The sequence below is a fragment of the Glycine max genome, chromosome 17 (genome assembly GCF_000004515.6).
Source record: "Glycine max cultivar Williams 82 chromosome 17, Glycine_max_v4.0, whole genome shotgun sequence".
Classification (NCBI taxonomy): domain Eukaryota; kingdom Viridiplantae; phylum Streptophyta; class Magnoliopsida; order Fabales; family Fabaceae; genus Glycine; species Glycine max.
In genome coordinates this window covers 23,255,941-23,272,815 of record NC_038253.2, presented here as the reverse complement: position 1 = coordinate 23,272,815, position 16,875 = coordinate 23,255,941, and the positions used below count along the sequence as shown (strand labels likewise).

Here is a 16,875-nt window from a genome sequence, read left to right as displayed (position 1 = left end):
TTTTTTTCCACTTTTGCCTAGATCTAAGTTTGATTTTCATTTGTACAGGTACCTTATATCCTCCTTTAATTTGATCAAATCACTTGTTATTATTTTACTTTGAAGGCATTCACCGACTGTAAACCAAAAGCAAAGCTAACTCCTGACAAAAACAATTACTAATAGTTATGAGTTCTAACTCCCACACTTGCCTCTTTACTTTCTTTACCAACATGAACACCGCCCTATACATCAACACTTGCCCAACCCCCAAAAATCATTCTCTATATATTGCCACATGTTGCTCCTCCGTATAACCCCAACTACAAAAAATATCTCACGCAATAACAAACCCTAATAACAATGCTGAAGCATTTCAACATGAACATTTTCTTCACGTTGCTTATAGTTGTCACCTTAGCTAGTTTCTATGTTCCCCATTTGAAGCCTAGTCTTTCAATTACAATACCCTTCTGCATGGTTGCAACCCTAGCATACCAATTTATAATGAGAACACCCAACAAAATTTACTTGGTGGATTTTGCATGCTTCAAGCCAAGCCTTGAATGCCTGTGCTCCAAGGAAATGTTGCTCGACCGGGCGAAACGCGTCGGTTTCCTCTCCGACGAGAACTACAAGCTTGTGAACAAGATTCTTGACCGGTCCGGGTTGGGACCGTGGACGTATGTCCCGGAGGGTCTCCTGGAGATCCCTCCCAGACTAACGTTGGAGGAGGCAAGGAAGGAGACGGACACGGTGCTCTTCGGGGCCGTCGACGAGCTCTTGGAGAAAACCGGTGTTGAAGCCAAAGACATTGGGATTCTTGTGGTGAATTGTTGCTTGTTCAATCCCACACCATCTCTCTCTGACTCCATTGTCAACCGGTACAAGCTTAGAGGGAACATTTTGGCCTATAATCTTAGTGGCATGGGGTGCAGTGCTGGGGTTCTTGCTGTTGACTTTGCCAAACAGCTCCTACAGGTTCTCTCTCACCATCATGCTAATAAATTAGTATTCCATGCATTTTTGTATTGTTTTACTGCCATCACATATATATCTTCAGTTAGTTAATTATACTAGTTCATATTTATATTTTCAAATAATAATGTGTATGAATATCTCAACAATACAGTGCATGTGTGGTACTTTTTCAGTGTTAAACGTACTTTTGAAGAAGAATACTATGTGTGTCTTTTAGTTTGAAAGTATTTTTCGAAGTGAAGTAGTGGAGATCTTAACATGCTAATAGGCTATCATTGGTTTTTGGTTTGTAGTATTCCAAATTCAGTTCCAAGGATACTTAGTTTTGTAACTCGTATGATTACCTTCAAAAATAGGTTTGATTCTTAAAATTTTGTCAAAAAACTTAGTTTAGCAACACTTAAGTTGTTTTTGTAAACTCGGCTTATAAACTAAGATAATGATTGATTTGAGTGTTTATTATTTTATTTTATTTTTATTTTTATTTTTTAAAAATAATTTTTATTGTTAAATTTTTAAAATTTATAAAACATGTATCAAGAAAAAAATATTTTAAGGTACTATTGTGTTTTTATTTCTTCAGATAAAGACTGAGAACATTCATTTATTGTTATCAATTTTAGATTTGATTTTAAAATAATAAATTTTAAATAAATATATTTTCACTCTTATTTTATGTTTTATTTTTAAAAATAAAAACAAAAAATACACAAACCAAACATCACGCCGACCTTAAGTTTAACACAAACTTAAAATTGTAAAATATGCACATAATCACTTAGAGTGTGTTTGGATAGAGAAATTTAAAATTCAGAGGAATTTTAAATTCTAAGAATTTTAAATACTTCAATAGAAATTCTTTTATTTTCAAAATTTTGTGTTTGGATAAAAAACTTAAAATTATGAGGAAGAAAAAAATGAATGAAAAAAAAAGAGAAAATATGATTAGTGTACTAGTTATACGTGTTCCTCTATGCTCACACCCGATCGATATTTTAGGAGCTAAGACGCTTCTTGAAGAACACTGTAAAAAGAGAATTTCAATTTCTGACCTTTTAGAAGGAAATTAAAATTCTAAATTTTTAGTTGTTTAAAATTCTGTTTTAAAATTCTAAAATTTTAAATTCTTCATAAAAAGTATCTAAATAATGAATTCTAAATTACAGAAATTTAAATTCTCTCATAAATTACTTTTCTCAGTTAAAATTCTCTATCCAAATGTACTATTAGTCTATTAGAGTAATGATTTTTAGTATATCTGTTTATTCAAATAATTCATTGATTACTCTATTTCTTTTCCTATCATACCATATAAATTTATCATATTTATATTTTTCTCTTTAATTTATTTCACTCACTAAGTACTAAATAAGTTTTTTTTTTAAACCTAAGTTTTTCACGAGTATTGAAAATCATTTTTTTTTCATTTAAAGTTTTTCATAAGTAGTATCATTTATCGCATTGTCTCTTATTTATTTTTTCTATCTCTCAAAATACTATAAATTAGCATTGAATGTTGACAAAACATAACTCTAATATTCTTAATGATACTATTTATTTACATTTTCTTTTATTATATCACTTATTTCATGACATAATTTCATTTTTTTAACTCTCTTTGGTCTAAAAATTGCGGACATTTATCGAAGAAATGTTGTTTCTTGTCTCAAGATGCTAGGTTGACAGTAGTGATAGCGACGTAAAACGGCCACATTTTGTTTCTATTTTATACAGCTGTTCCAAGTCATCTTATAATATCCTGCGCGGCACTTGTGCATTAAAAGATTGCGATACTATCTTATCAAGTTTCCACGTCACGATAATGATGAGATTTTCATTTTATTTTTTTCATCTCATTTTCCCCCACATATTATATCATTAATTACATCTCTCACTTTTTTTCTAGACTTATCTCTCTTCTCTTCTCCCATTAATGTGAGAAAATCAAAACACGTTGTTGTGTCTGTCTGGATCCTCTGCAACACCTTATTGTCGACTTATCATGTACTCCTACGCATGAACCAAAACATGAACAGGATTTTAATGCAAAATAAATTTTCATGTATGCATAACTTAAAAATATATATTTGTAATAATTTTATAGTATTTTGTTTCTGGAAAATGCATTGACACCAATGTCTTGTTATACATCTAGGAAAAGATACAGACAGAAGAAAATAGCATAGATATTATATTTGATAGGATATAAAAAATAAGAAAAAAAATTAAGAGGTCAAATAACTATACAGGTGTCTTGATCTGTAACGCCTCCATGATTAATGGGTGGGGCAACTGGTAACTGATCCAAGGGAGGCCAGGATGTTTTTTGGGATCCTTTATGTATATATAAGAAAAAATATTAAAATTAAAAAATACTAATAAAATTTTTTTTTTTGAATTGATATATGTTTAATTTTCTTGTAGATGATTATATATCTAATTTTACACATTAAATTAATAATAAATATTTTTTTGAAACTTATTATTTATTAAATAATTATGTAAAAAAATTGACCTCCTTTAATACACTTTTCAACTTGTCCCTATGGGCAACACACCTGATAGAAAAATTAATGATCACTTATATGTGAACATCTAATATTTTCAAATATCTAATAATTAGCACATATATATTTTTTTCTATTGTTTTCTTCTTTTCACATTATATCATCTATACAACTTATTTCTTTTTTTTTCTCCCTCTCTCAATAGCTTTCATTTGAAATTTTTAATGTTCAAATATCATTTTTCAAAATTAATATACTAAGACAATTTTAAGAATAGTTGTACGAGGAGATAAAGTGGTCTGAATCATCCTTTTACGAAGAACCCACTTATTTTTATGAAAAATGAATAACATGAGAGGCAAAAAAAGAAAATTAAATAAAGAGAGAGAAAAATAATAAATATGATAATTAAAGAGATGAAATAAGAAAAACAAAAGTAAAATAATGAAAAAAGTATATATATATATATATATATATATATATATATATATATATATATATATATATATATATCATTTCATTTACATCTCATTGTTCTTACATGAATAATACTTTTTCCATGTTTTTCTTCTTTTCTGTTTTTTTCTATTATATATTTTAAAAATAATTCTATTAATAAAAATCAAATTCATGTTAGCACAAGTTGTGCCTAGGACTTGCCATAAGAAATTACAAAATAAATTGGTGCACCCACCTATTACAAAAGGGGAAAGGCTGCTGCTCACCCCTATGTTATACCCCTGTAAGCCACTGATCCGTCCAAAAGCATTTTAAAACTTGTACCCTCAACATTTAATAACCACGTGAGCCAACTGTTCGCATGTTACTTCTTCCTGTCTTGAATATAAAACAAATAAATTTATTTAAATTAATTAGTAAATTTGGCTAGCATTATTTAACTACAACAATGCCATTCAAATTTGATATAAAAAGTAATAAAATGTTATATGAAATACAATTTCAATTAATCAAAAAATATTTTGAAAATAATATCACTATGAGGTAAAATAAATAAAATTTTACTTATATTTAAGATTAATATCTATATTTTTTTATCTTATATTTGAGACTAAAGAGAATATCATAATTTTATGGGGAAAGTTTTTTAGAGTTGTCAAGAATAACCACTTTAAAACACATATTTTTTTATTCACTAAAATCTATTAAAAGTGAAAATAAAGAGAGAAGTTGATTGAATAAGATGTGATGAGACTCACCCATTTTTATGATTGTGAATAAATTTCAATAAAATAAAGAGTTTATGTGTTTAAAAAATGTTTTAGAACTAGCATTTCTTGAATAAATTTCCTTTTAAATATATATATATATATATATATATATATATATATATAAGATTTAATATAAAAAATACACATATTAAATCTTGATCATCTATATTCATTATACGGTCTGTTTTAATGCTCTCACTCCCGTATAAAATAAGTCTCTCTCTCTCTGTATATAAGTACTTCTCACTCTATTTTCCTTCTCTTTTTATTTGTTTCTTCTCTTTTAGCATTAATGTCAAAAAACCATAACACGCTTCACAACAAATTGATGTGTAAATGAAATAATTACAAGAAAAAAATTTCATGCACAGCATGAACCAAAACATAAACATCATTTTTATATAAAAAAGGTGTAAATAAAAAAAATCACAAGAACAAATTTCCATGCATAACTTGAAAAGTATATTTGTAATAATTTCAAAATATTGTCTCTACCCCCTACATGATTCATGGGTGGGGCTACGCACGTGATGCAAAATTAATATAAAAAGTCAGTTTCAAGAGTATTTGTAGGATGAGATAGAGGTTGGGATCAACAATTTACTAATCTAGACCCACTTATTAAGAGTAGCTGTACATGAAATAGACGATGATATAGAGTGGTCTGGATCATCCATTTATTAGATAATGAGTAATATCCACAGGATTTTGAAAGTGAATTGTCTGATATATAAAAAAGAGAGATAAAAAAATTGAGGTAGAAAAGATGAAAGTGAAAATAAATCATAAATATATGTTGATTATCTATTTCTTATGTACAAAATGTAGTTAAAAAATACGAAAAATTATATTATTATTAGATAGATAACAGAAAAAGAGGGAGATAAATATAGGATAAAAGGTAATAAGGGAAGAAGATAATGCACAAAATGTCAAAACTTGATTTGTTTTTGTTAGAATGACTAACAGTTTTTGCAATACACCAAAATACAATCATGACTATAAGAAAAAAAAAAATTTGTTATGAAACACTTTTCGAAGCATACACAGGAACCTTTGATTTCTATTTTGGTTTGAATTCCATCAAATTAAACTTTCTTTTTACACTATTTTTAAATTTATTACTTAACCAATTACGCAAATTAAGCCACGGTCTTTTCCCAATCCATGCAGAAATGATTGGTACCATTCGGCAATCCTCATTGCACATTCAATCAATAGTAGTAGAATAATTCGTTTAAAAAAACTACCATTCTTTCGTCCAAATAAAATCTGTCTCGTACTAACTACCTCTGCTATATCTTCTGTAGGCACACCCGAACTCGTACGCTTTGGTTCTAAGCACAGAAAACGAAATATCAAGCATGTACTGGGGCAACAACCCTTCAATGCTGCTGGTCAATTGCCTCTTCCGCATGGGCGGCTCTGCAGCCCTCCTATCAAGCCACCTCTCCGACCGCCAGCGCTCGAAGTACGAGCTCTTCCACACGCTCCGGACCCACGTTGGTGCCGACGACAACAGCTACAAATGTGTCTTTCAGGAAGAGGACGATGAGAACAAGGTAGGCGTGTCTCTATCCAAAGAGCTCATGAACGTCGCAAGGGATGCCTTGAAAGTCCACATCACCTCCCTCGGCCCGGTGGTGCTCCCGATCTCTGAGAAACTCAAGTTTCTGGTTAACCTAATCGAGAGGAAGGTATTGAAGACGAAGATCGAGTCCTACATGCCGAACTTCAAGCTTGCGTTCAAGCATTTTTGTATCCACACGGGAGGTAGGGCTGTGTTGGATCGCATGCAGAAGAGCCTCGAGCTTGAGGATTGGCACATGGAGCCTTCTAGAATGACACTTTACAGGTTTGGCAACACGTCTTCTAGCTCGGTCTGGTATGAGTTGGCATATTGTGAGGCCAAGGGGAGGATTAAGAAGGGTGATAGGGTTTGGCAAATGGCGTTCGGGTCCGGGTTCAAGTGTAACACTGCTGTGTGGGTTGCTTTGAATACGATCGAACCAGGGTCCATCAAGAGTCCGTGGAGGGATGAGATACATAATTTTCCTGTCAAGGTTGATCCACTCCCTGTGAAGAGTAACAAATGAATGAATAATCCAATCATGCAAATTGGGGTTTGGGAATTTCTGAGGAAAAGTATGTGGTTTGATTTGGATTATTAGTATTTATAATTTAGTTAGTTGCGTATGTTTGTTATGTTATGGAAGAATTGTGTACTTAGTTTTCTCTAGCTTTAATCATTAACAACTACCTTTTGGCCTTTGCAGTGTTGTTGATTCTCACCGCTCTTCCTTTTTTTTTCGTCGGCAAAAAATATGAACATATAATAATAAAAAACGCACAAGGAGTGCCAATAATTACAGACGTAACCAGGCTCCCCACTCCCTTTAAGTGAAGATAATCGTAAGTACCCGAGACACCTGTACACATTCATCTTCAAGTATACACCTATGAACTGCATACAAGAAGATGCATAGATAGGAGGCAATACAAACATCACAAAATTCAACCGACCATAAATACATGTAATCCCATAACCAAAACATTTATATTAGTTTCACCCAATTAAAATTCCCTTCCCAGCAACGTAGCACGCCCTCCATTATTCTCCTTCAAGAGAGCTACAAAAATGTTGTTCAACTATTGAAAAGAAATACAAAAACCACGCTCCATTGCTTTTAGTTAGGGGTGTGCAAAAATCTCGGGTCGGACCGAACTGGATCGCAACTGACCCGACCCAAACCAGTTGCACACTCGAACTGAGTTGGAAAAAAACCTCCCCGTTATGTAGCTAGTTTGGTTCAACCCGACCCATTTCGAAAAAAAGTGACGTGAACTGCACTCCAACTCTCAGACTAGTGCCCTACCACACTCCGGTTTTGAGTTCTACCCGCCATCATCATACTATCCTTTTGCTGTGCAGCTTCAACTGTTGAGTTTCAAGGACGACAGCTAGGGTTCCTACTTCTCAATTTATTCTTTTTCTTTTTTCTTTTGTTATGATTTATCAACATGGTTATACTTATCATTCTAATTTTCCCTTACATGTTAGGTTTCTAACTACTTGAAAAATTGAAATTTGTTGTAGCATTAAAGGTTATATTGAAGGAACAACCTGCGTCTTTATGGTTGGTTATCAACATGGTTATACTTATCATTCTAATGATGTTGACCGTGTTTTTTTTATTCTTGAGTATGGTCATAAGGGGGAGCTTTACAAGGAGCTGAGAAAAAAAGGATCATCTCATTGAGAAGCAAGTCGCCTCGATAATCCTTTTTCTCAAGTGTGTTATATTTTTTGTAAATTTTGTGACCTCGTGTAAAGAAGATATCACAAAAATGATAACAAAGATTCTTAGTGAACTTTGAAAGACTGAAAATAAGAATGTAGAGTATTTAACAATAGGGCCAATTTGCATGTGCTATATTCAATCAGTTTAAAGATTGTTATCTATTACAGTCTTACTTTGGATGAAAATGGTGATATTAAGTTATGTGATATTTGATCATTTTAATTATTTGTACAATGGAAGACTACTTTCATGACATTTTACCGTGTGAGAATTATCAAATTAACATTTTTTTTAAAATTGTTGACTTGTTACAGAGCTAGTTATCTCATGTATTGAAGGACCATCTCCAACACAAGGAAAGAGTATGTCAATGTTTCCCCCATTTCATTGTATTTTGAGTTTTATTCTATTATCTATTTTGGCAAAGTTAAGGACTACAGAGTGCATTGTGTTTAATCTTTATGCATAAATAATTTTTTTATAACTAAAAAAATTCATAAAAGAAGTCCTTTATATGATCAAAGGTTGAGATCCTAAACCTATAGGCCAAATAGGCCCTAAATCCATCTCATTCATTTGGTTAGAGGTTGATATCATAGATTTAAATCCATATGTTAGGGTTAATTAAGGTCATATATTTAAATCTTAATATCATTACTAACAAATATGATATGATCAATAACATTGAAGTCCAGTATTACGGTGTGAAGATTAGTCTTGTAGATGACAGTTGACAGACAACCTCACCAAAGTAAAGTTTGATGCATTGGTGTTACAAATGCAATAATGTTATTGTCTAAATCTAGTTATGCCCAGAAACTTGTAACAAACTCTAACAAAAGCTTATAGAAAAATCATAATTTCACACCCTTTGGATACATCATGGAAATGTAAGTTTTAAAAAAAATAATATAATAATTGTAAATTATAGTACATCAATTAAAATTAAATTGTAAATTTAACAACTCATGCCCCCTCCCCCCACAGCACCACTGGCTAAAGGTGGTGATAAGCTACAAGATGGTAATGAATTGGAAAGGGTGGGGTGTTCATGTTAGACAAGTGGCCTCAGATATCTTAAGAAGTGGGGGTTGAATTAAGATATTCTAAACTGTTTCCCCTAATTAAAAATCTATTTCACTTTTTACTCAAGTTATGAATTCCCTTAATGACAATCTTCTTAAATATTAATTCAAATGAAACAATTTGAATATGAATATAAAGCAATAATAAATAAAGGAGATTAAGGGAAGAGAAAATGCAAACTCAGTTTTATACTGGTTCGGCCACACCCTTGTGCCTACGTCCAGTCCCCAAGCAACCCGCTTGAGAGTTCCACTATCTTGTAAATTCCTTTTACAAGTTCTAAACACACAAGGACAATCCTTCCTTTGTGTTTAGAGATCCTTTACAACAAGAGACTCACAGTCTCTTAATCCCTTAGAGAATGAGAAGAAGAAGAAGAACAAATCTTTCTAGAAAGAGATGGATTTTACAGATTGAGCACTCAAATAATTCCTTAATGAATTGCAATTGAATTGGCCAAGGAATTCTTAAGAGGATAAAATGAATTTGCTCTTTGAGAGGATAAACACTTTGTTGTTCTGAAAATCTCTGAGCAATTTCGTGTTTAAGTCACATATATATAGACCATTGGTGGTCATGAGTAAAGCCTTTGAAAAGTTGTGACTCTTGAAATTATTTTTCTGAAAATCCTGTCTGGTAATCGATTACAGTAATTGTGTAATCGATTACAGCTTTTAAAATTTGAATTAAAACGTTTACTAACTGCTGGTAATCGATTACCAAAATTGTGTAATCGATTACACAGTCTAAAATTTCGAATTCAAATTTTTGTAGCTGTTATAAAAACGTATTTGGCCACTGGTAATCGATTACATCCTCTGGTAATCGATTACCAGAGAGTAAAACCTTTGAGAAACACTTTTTAATATAAATCACTTGGCCAAACCTTTGCTAATTCAATTAGGAATTCCCTTCCTAATATTCTAGTGATCATCTTGATGTTGTGACTTGTAATCTTGAAGTATTGTCTTGAATTTTAATCTTGAAAAGCCCATTTGCATCAATTGCAACACATCATCATGATCATCATCAAAACATCAAAGCCAATTGCATCTACAATCTCCCCCTTTTTGATGATGACAATACAATACCTGAAATCAAGATTCAAGCAAGCAACAAGCAATTGTATATAGATTAAAATGTGCATGCGTTTACTCCCCCTATATTTCGGAATACATGATCACTTGATTTCTAAGTTTGTTAAGTAACCTTTTCTCCCCCTTTGGCAACATCAAAAAGCCAAAGAACTCGGAAATCAACACAGATATAACAATGGAGTTGCAAGATATAAATATCAGAGTATTAAACACAATAAGCCAAACTCACAAACAAGAGATAATCAAACTAGAATTCAAATAACATAAAATGTCAACAACCACAAAATATCCAAGACTGAAATTTAAAAACCAAAAGATAAATAATCAAAGTACTTAGCATAATAATGTAAATTCTAAGAAACTAAAAGCCAAAATGCACGGCTTATAAAAAGACATATAGTCAGAAACTAAAATCTAAGAAGATGGAGGTGGTGGAGGAAGATCAAAACTCTGACGAATGTATCCGACATCCTCTTCAAGCTGTGTAAGGCGAATGTCCATACCGACAAAGCGTGAATCTAACGAGTCGAAGCGGTCACCAACATAAGAACGAAGACCCCGTAATTCGGAGAGGACTTCATTCATGAGTGCGGAATCTTCACGTTGAGGGGGAGGTGAAGGAGTACGTTCATCTTGAGGAGGGAGTGCATCCTTCTTCAGCCATTGTCCATTCCGATCTTTACGATACCCAAAGGAGGTCACTGCACCAGCACCAATTGCAAAGGAACGCTTGACTTGAACAAAGGGTTCATCATCAAGCGGAATTTGAAAATGACGCAAAAACAGAGTAATCAAATGTGGATAAGGAAGAGGTGCATTGGCCCGTAATGCCTTATGCATTCGGTACCGAACCAAATGGGCCCAGTCGATCTGACGACCGGTAAGAAAAGCCCACATAAGAATCAAATCCTCCTCAGAGGCTTGTGCTAAATTTGAAGACCGAGGAAGCAAAATTCTAACAATGATATAATGCATGATGCGATTATCAAAAGTTAATGACCCGGCCAGCAATCTACCGGTCATTTCAGCTTGATCATTGCAGACCATGCGACGAGCATCATGACTTGAATAATCGAATTTCCAGTCATCAACAATGGTGCCCTCAAAAGGTGCACCTTGACTGGGTAAATGAGTCAAAGAAAAGAAAAGTGACTGATCAATGACCATAGAAGTACCATGCACCTCAGACATAATAATACCATCCTGAATTTTTAAATTGCAGTAGAAGACCTTAACAAGTTCAGGATAATATGGCAATTTTAATGACATGAAATCAACAAGACCAGAGTTTTGAAACACTTGATAGCAATCAAACGTTTCATCATTAAAGAACTCTACGTCTAGGTACTTAGGATCTAAGATTATTCTAGAAGAAAACTGAGAAAGGTACCGTAGACGTTGATCATCGGATGAAAACAGTGTTGATGATCTTGGAGATGACAAAGAAGGAGGAATAGGTGCTGTGGGTGCTCCGGATGGGCCGTGACGGCGATGGGCAGCAGCGGTAGCGGTGGAGGATGATCCCTTTCTCTTCTTTGATGGCTCTGCCATTTGATGAAGTTTTTCTGGATTTTGATCAGTGGAAGTGAAAGAGAAGTAAAAAAGAGGAAGATTGGGCTTTACGGGACGTGATTTGGTGAAGAATTGAGTGAGAATCGAAGGTTTGAAGTTCTAGGTATGGAGGAAAACGTGGAGGATGCTTTGGCTGCGCAACAGCTCTGATTTCGTGAGTATTTATAGAAGATGACGCATTGTAATCGATTACAGGTATTGGTAATCGATTGCAGGCCCAATAAGCCTTCTGGTAATCGATTACAGGATGTTGTAATCGATTACAGGCTGCCTGTTCATGTGTAATCGATTACACTGGATGGTAATCGATTACCAGAGCCTATCCTAGGCTAGTTTCTTAAGAGAATATCTATATTTATGCTCAAATACATCCTATATGACTAATTTTCACTACTAATACACTAAATTCAATCATTCAATTATTATATACACAAGAAATCATAAATTCTATCATAAAAACAAGAATTCAAACAAGATCAAACAAAATAATCTACAATCAAAAGGTAAAAGTAAATCAACCAATCAATCAACCAATCAATCCCTATTTTTCTAAATCTCTTACATCTAAGAGACCTAATTCTCTTCTAATAGAGAAGAACACTTCCTTGGGGAGAGGTTTAGTGAAAATATCAGCAAGTTGATTCTTAGTATCAACAAATTCTAATACACAATCTCCCTTTAAGACATGATCTCTAAGAAAGTGGTGTCTAATCTCTATATGTTTAGTTCTTGAATGTTGAACTGGGTTTTTGGATAGATTTATGGCACTAGTATTATCACACTTAATAGGTATGCGATCAAGAATGATGCCATAGTCAGATAATTGTTGCTTCATCCATAAAATTTGTGCACAACAACTACCGGTAGAGATATACTCCGCTTCAGCAGTAGATAAAGCAACACTGTTTTGTTTCTTACTATGCCATGAGACAAGAGCCGATCCAATAAATTGACAAGTTCCACTTGTACTTTTTCTATCAGTTTTAGATCCGGCAAAATCAGAATCAGAATATCCTATTAAGTTACATGTTGAATTCTTAGGATACCATAATCCTAAATTGATTGTTCCTAATAGATATCTCATGATTCTCTTTACTGCACTTAAATGTGATTGTTTGGGGTTGGATTGAAACCTAGCACACATGCATACACTAAACATAATATCAGGTCTACTAGCAGATAAATAAAGAAGAGATCCGATCATACCTCGATATTGTTTTATGTCTATAGACTGACCAGATTCATCTTTATCTAAGTAACAATTAGTGCTCATCGGTGTAGACATGTGTTTTGCACTATCCATCCCAAATCTTTTGATCAATTCCTTGCAGTATTTGGATTGATTGATGAATATACCTTCTTGAGTTTGCTTGATTTGTAATCCCAGAAAGTACTTTAGTTCTCCCATCATTGACATTTCAAATTCACTTTGCATATCAAGGGAAAACTCCTTGCACAATGAATCATTAGTGGATCCAAAAATTATATCATCAACATATATTTGAACCAACAAAATATCATTATGCTTTCTCTTTATGAACAATGTGGTATCCACTTTACCTCTGGAGAAATCTTTTTCTAGAAGAAAATTGCTTAATCGTTCATACCATGCCCTAGGGGCTTGTTTCAAACCATAAAGAGCCTTTTGTAATTTATAAACATGGTTTGGTTTATCAGGAATTTCAAAACCAGGGGGTTGTTCAACATATACCTCTTCTTGAATTAAGCCATTTAGAAAGGCACTCTTAACATCCATTTGATAAAGTTTAAAATTCATTATGGATGCATATGCCAATAGCATTCTAATGGCTTCTAATCTTGCAACAGGAGCATATGTTTCTTCATAGTCTATTCCTTCTTCTTGATTATACCCTTTTGCTACTAACCTGACTTTATTTCTAATAATTATACCATGTTCATCTAATTTATTTCTAAAAACCCATTTTGTACCTATGATAGGATAATTTTCAGGTTTTTCTACTAATTTCCACACATTATTTCTTTCAAATTGGTTTAATTCTTCTTGCATGGCAATGATCCAATTATCATCTATTATGGCTTCTTTTATATTTTTAGGTTCAATCATGGATACAAAAGCCATATTATTGCATAAATCTTTAAGAGAGTGTCTAGTTGTTACCCCTTTTGAGATATCACCAATAATGTTGTCGAGGGGATGATCTCTTGAAGTTTTCCATTCTCTTGGGAGTGCATCATTGGATTTGCCTTCTTCTGGAGGATCTTCATTGTTTCCTTTGTCATTTCCTTTGGAATCTTGTTCATGAATGTTCACATGTTCTAAAGAATCTGCAATGTCATCTAGCATATTCTTTGTTGACAATATAGCATTAGATTCATCAAAGGTAACATGAATGGATTCCTCTATATTCATAGTTCTCTTATTATATATTCTATATGCTTTGCTTTGTAATGAATATCCAAGAAAAATGCCTTCATCAGATTTTGCATCGAATTTTCCTAGATTATCTTTACCATTATTAAGTACAAAGCACTTGCAACCAAAAACATGTAGATGAGAAATATTAGGTTTTCTACCATTAAATAACTCATATGGGGTTTTCTTTAAAATAGGTCTTATCAAGGCTCTATTCATGATGTAACATGCAGTATTGACAGCTTCAGCCCAAAAATACTTTAGAAGAGAAGTATCATTTAATAAAGTTCTTGCAATTTCTTCCAATGACCTATTTTTCCTCTCAACAACTCCATTTTGTTGAGGGGTTCTTGGTGCAGAAAAATTATGTTCAATACCATGTTCATCACAAAATAATTCAAAATCTTTATTTTCAAATTCACCTCCATGATCACTTCTAATGGATGCAATCTTGAGATTTTTCTTGTTTTGTATGACTTTAGCAAGTTTCCTAAATTCTTGGAATGAATCACTTTTATGTGTAATAAATAATGTCCAAGTATATCTAGAGAAATCATCAACTATAACTAAAGCATAGTAATTTCCTCCAAAACTCATGGTTCTAGATGGACCAAATAGATCCATATGCAATAACTGTAATGGTCGAGTGGTTGAAACAACATTTTTAGATTTGAATGAGACTCTTGTTTGTTTGCCCTTTTGACATGCATCGCATAGTTTATCTTTTTCAAATTTCAATTTAGGCAAACCAACTACTAAATCTTTTGAAATTAATTTATTTAAGTGATCCATGTTTATGTGAGCAATTCTTTTATGCCATAACCATGGATCATCATCTTTACTAAGAAAGCAATGATTGTTTTCTTGTTTTATGCTTAAGTCTATCATGTAAACATTATTGACTCTATGTCCTACATGCTTTATATTAATGTCATGCTTATGTTCTATAAGACATTTCTGAGAATCAAATGATACTAGATAGCCTTTGTCACATAGTTGACTAACGCTAAGCAGGCTGTGCTTAAGGCCTTCAACAAGTAGAACATTTTCAATGGAGTTTGAAGAATTTGTACCTATTTTACCCACTCCAAGAATTCTACCTTTGTTGTTGTCACCATATGTTACATGCCCGCTTTTCTTTGGAGATATATGTGTAAAATTTGATGCATCTCCAGTCATATGTTTTGAGCATCCGCTATCTATGTACCACTTCTTTCTCAAAGATACCTGCATAATCAAGTTTTTGACTTAGGTACCCAAATTTTATTGGGTCCTTGCATGTTAGTATAAACTGAGGATCCTTTTGGGACCCATATCATTTTAATGTTACTGTAATTTTTCTTGAAGTAGCAAGTTGATATGCCATGTCCTCTTCTTCCACAGTAAAAACAAGTGATAGAATTAGAATTACATTTTTGTGTGGAAGTGGAAAAGTTTTTATGAACCTTTTGTAGTTTTTCAGATTTATACCCTAGTCCATTTTTATTAGACACATATCTTTGTTTACTTAATATAACATCTAAATTATTTCTACTATATGAAAATTTTGCAAGTGAATTTTTTAACTCTTTAATTTCTTTTACATATTTATCACAACAACTACAAGAATCTGTTATTTTCTTGTCATTAATAGTGGAGATATTAACTTTTTCATTTTTAGAGATTGAGACTTCATTTCTAAGAAGATCTAATTCTTTGTTTAATTTCGAAATTTCATTTTCTAAATTTGAAATTGTTTTCTTTGATGATGAAACTAATTTTGCAAGTTTAATTGATTCTTTATGCAAATCAGCAAATGCATCTTGCAATTCATCAAAAGAAATAGATAAGTTGTTTGAAGATGTTACCTCTTCATCACTTTCGTAACTTTTGGCCATAAGGCAAAGATTTATCTCTTCATTTTCAGAATCTTCAGAGGATTCCAAATCATTTTCATCCCATGTGATGTATGCTTTCTTTAGTTTCTTCTCACTATGATTTTTCTTTTCAGATTTTTCCATCTTTTTCTTGAAGATGGGACAATCAACCCTCAGATGTCCAGGTTGATTGCATTCAAAGCATTTTAGAGTAGAGGATGAATTTTCTGTCCTTCTCTTTGATTTAAAATTTGGTCGCCTCTGATTTCCTCTTACTTTAAGAAACTTGTTGAATCTTTTTACAAAGAGACTTAGATCATCATCATCATCTGGATCATTATCCTGATCACTTTCTTCTTGAATTGAGGATGATGCTTTAAGAGCAATTCCTTTCTTTTTCTTGTCATTTTCTTCATTTTGGTGCAATCTCAATAGTTCCATCTCGTGTTCCTGCAACTTACCAAATAAAGTGGCAAGAGACATGTTAGATAAATCTCTTGATTCAGAAATAGCCATTACTTTGGGTTGCCATTCTCTACTTAAACATCTTAGCACCTTGTTTATAAGATCTTCATTTTGAAATTCTTTGCCTAAGGCTGCTAGATGATTTACTATATGTGTAAATCTCTTTTGCATACTCTGAATATTTTCATTTGCATTCATTCTAAATAATTCATACTCATGAGTTAGTGCATTTATCCTAGATCTTTTAACATCTGTAGTTCCTTCATGTGTTAATCGAAGAGTGTCCCACATTTCCTTAGCACTCTTACAATTTGAAACCCTGAAGTATTCATCCATTCCTAGGGCAGATGTTATTATGTTTTTGGCTTTTAGGTTGTATTGTACTCGTTTTCTATCCTCTTCAGAC

At 32.7% G+C, this 16,875-nt stretch overlaps 1 protein-coding gene across 1 annotated transcript; it reads left to right on the top strand.

The window, feature by feature from the left end:
• Positions 1-281: 281 nt before the first annotated feature.
• On the top strand, positions 282-6,965 carry LOC100803579 (3-ketoacyl-CoA synthase 20). Its single transcript, XM_003551039.5, has 2 exons — positions 282-960; positions 6,007-6,965. The coding sequence occupies exons 1-2, from the start codon at positions 343-345 to the stop codon at positions 6,790-6,792; spliced, it is 1,404 nt and encodes a 467-aa protein (XP_003551087.1). The 5' UTR covers positions 282-342; the 3' UTR covers positions 6,793-6,965.
• Positions 6,966-16,875: the final 9,910 nt, after the last annotated feature.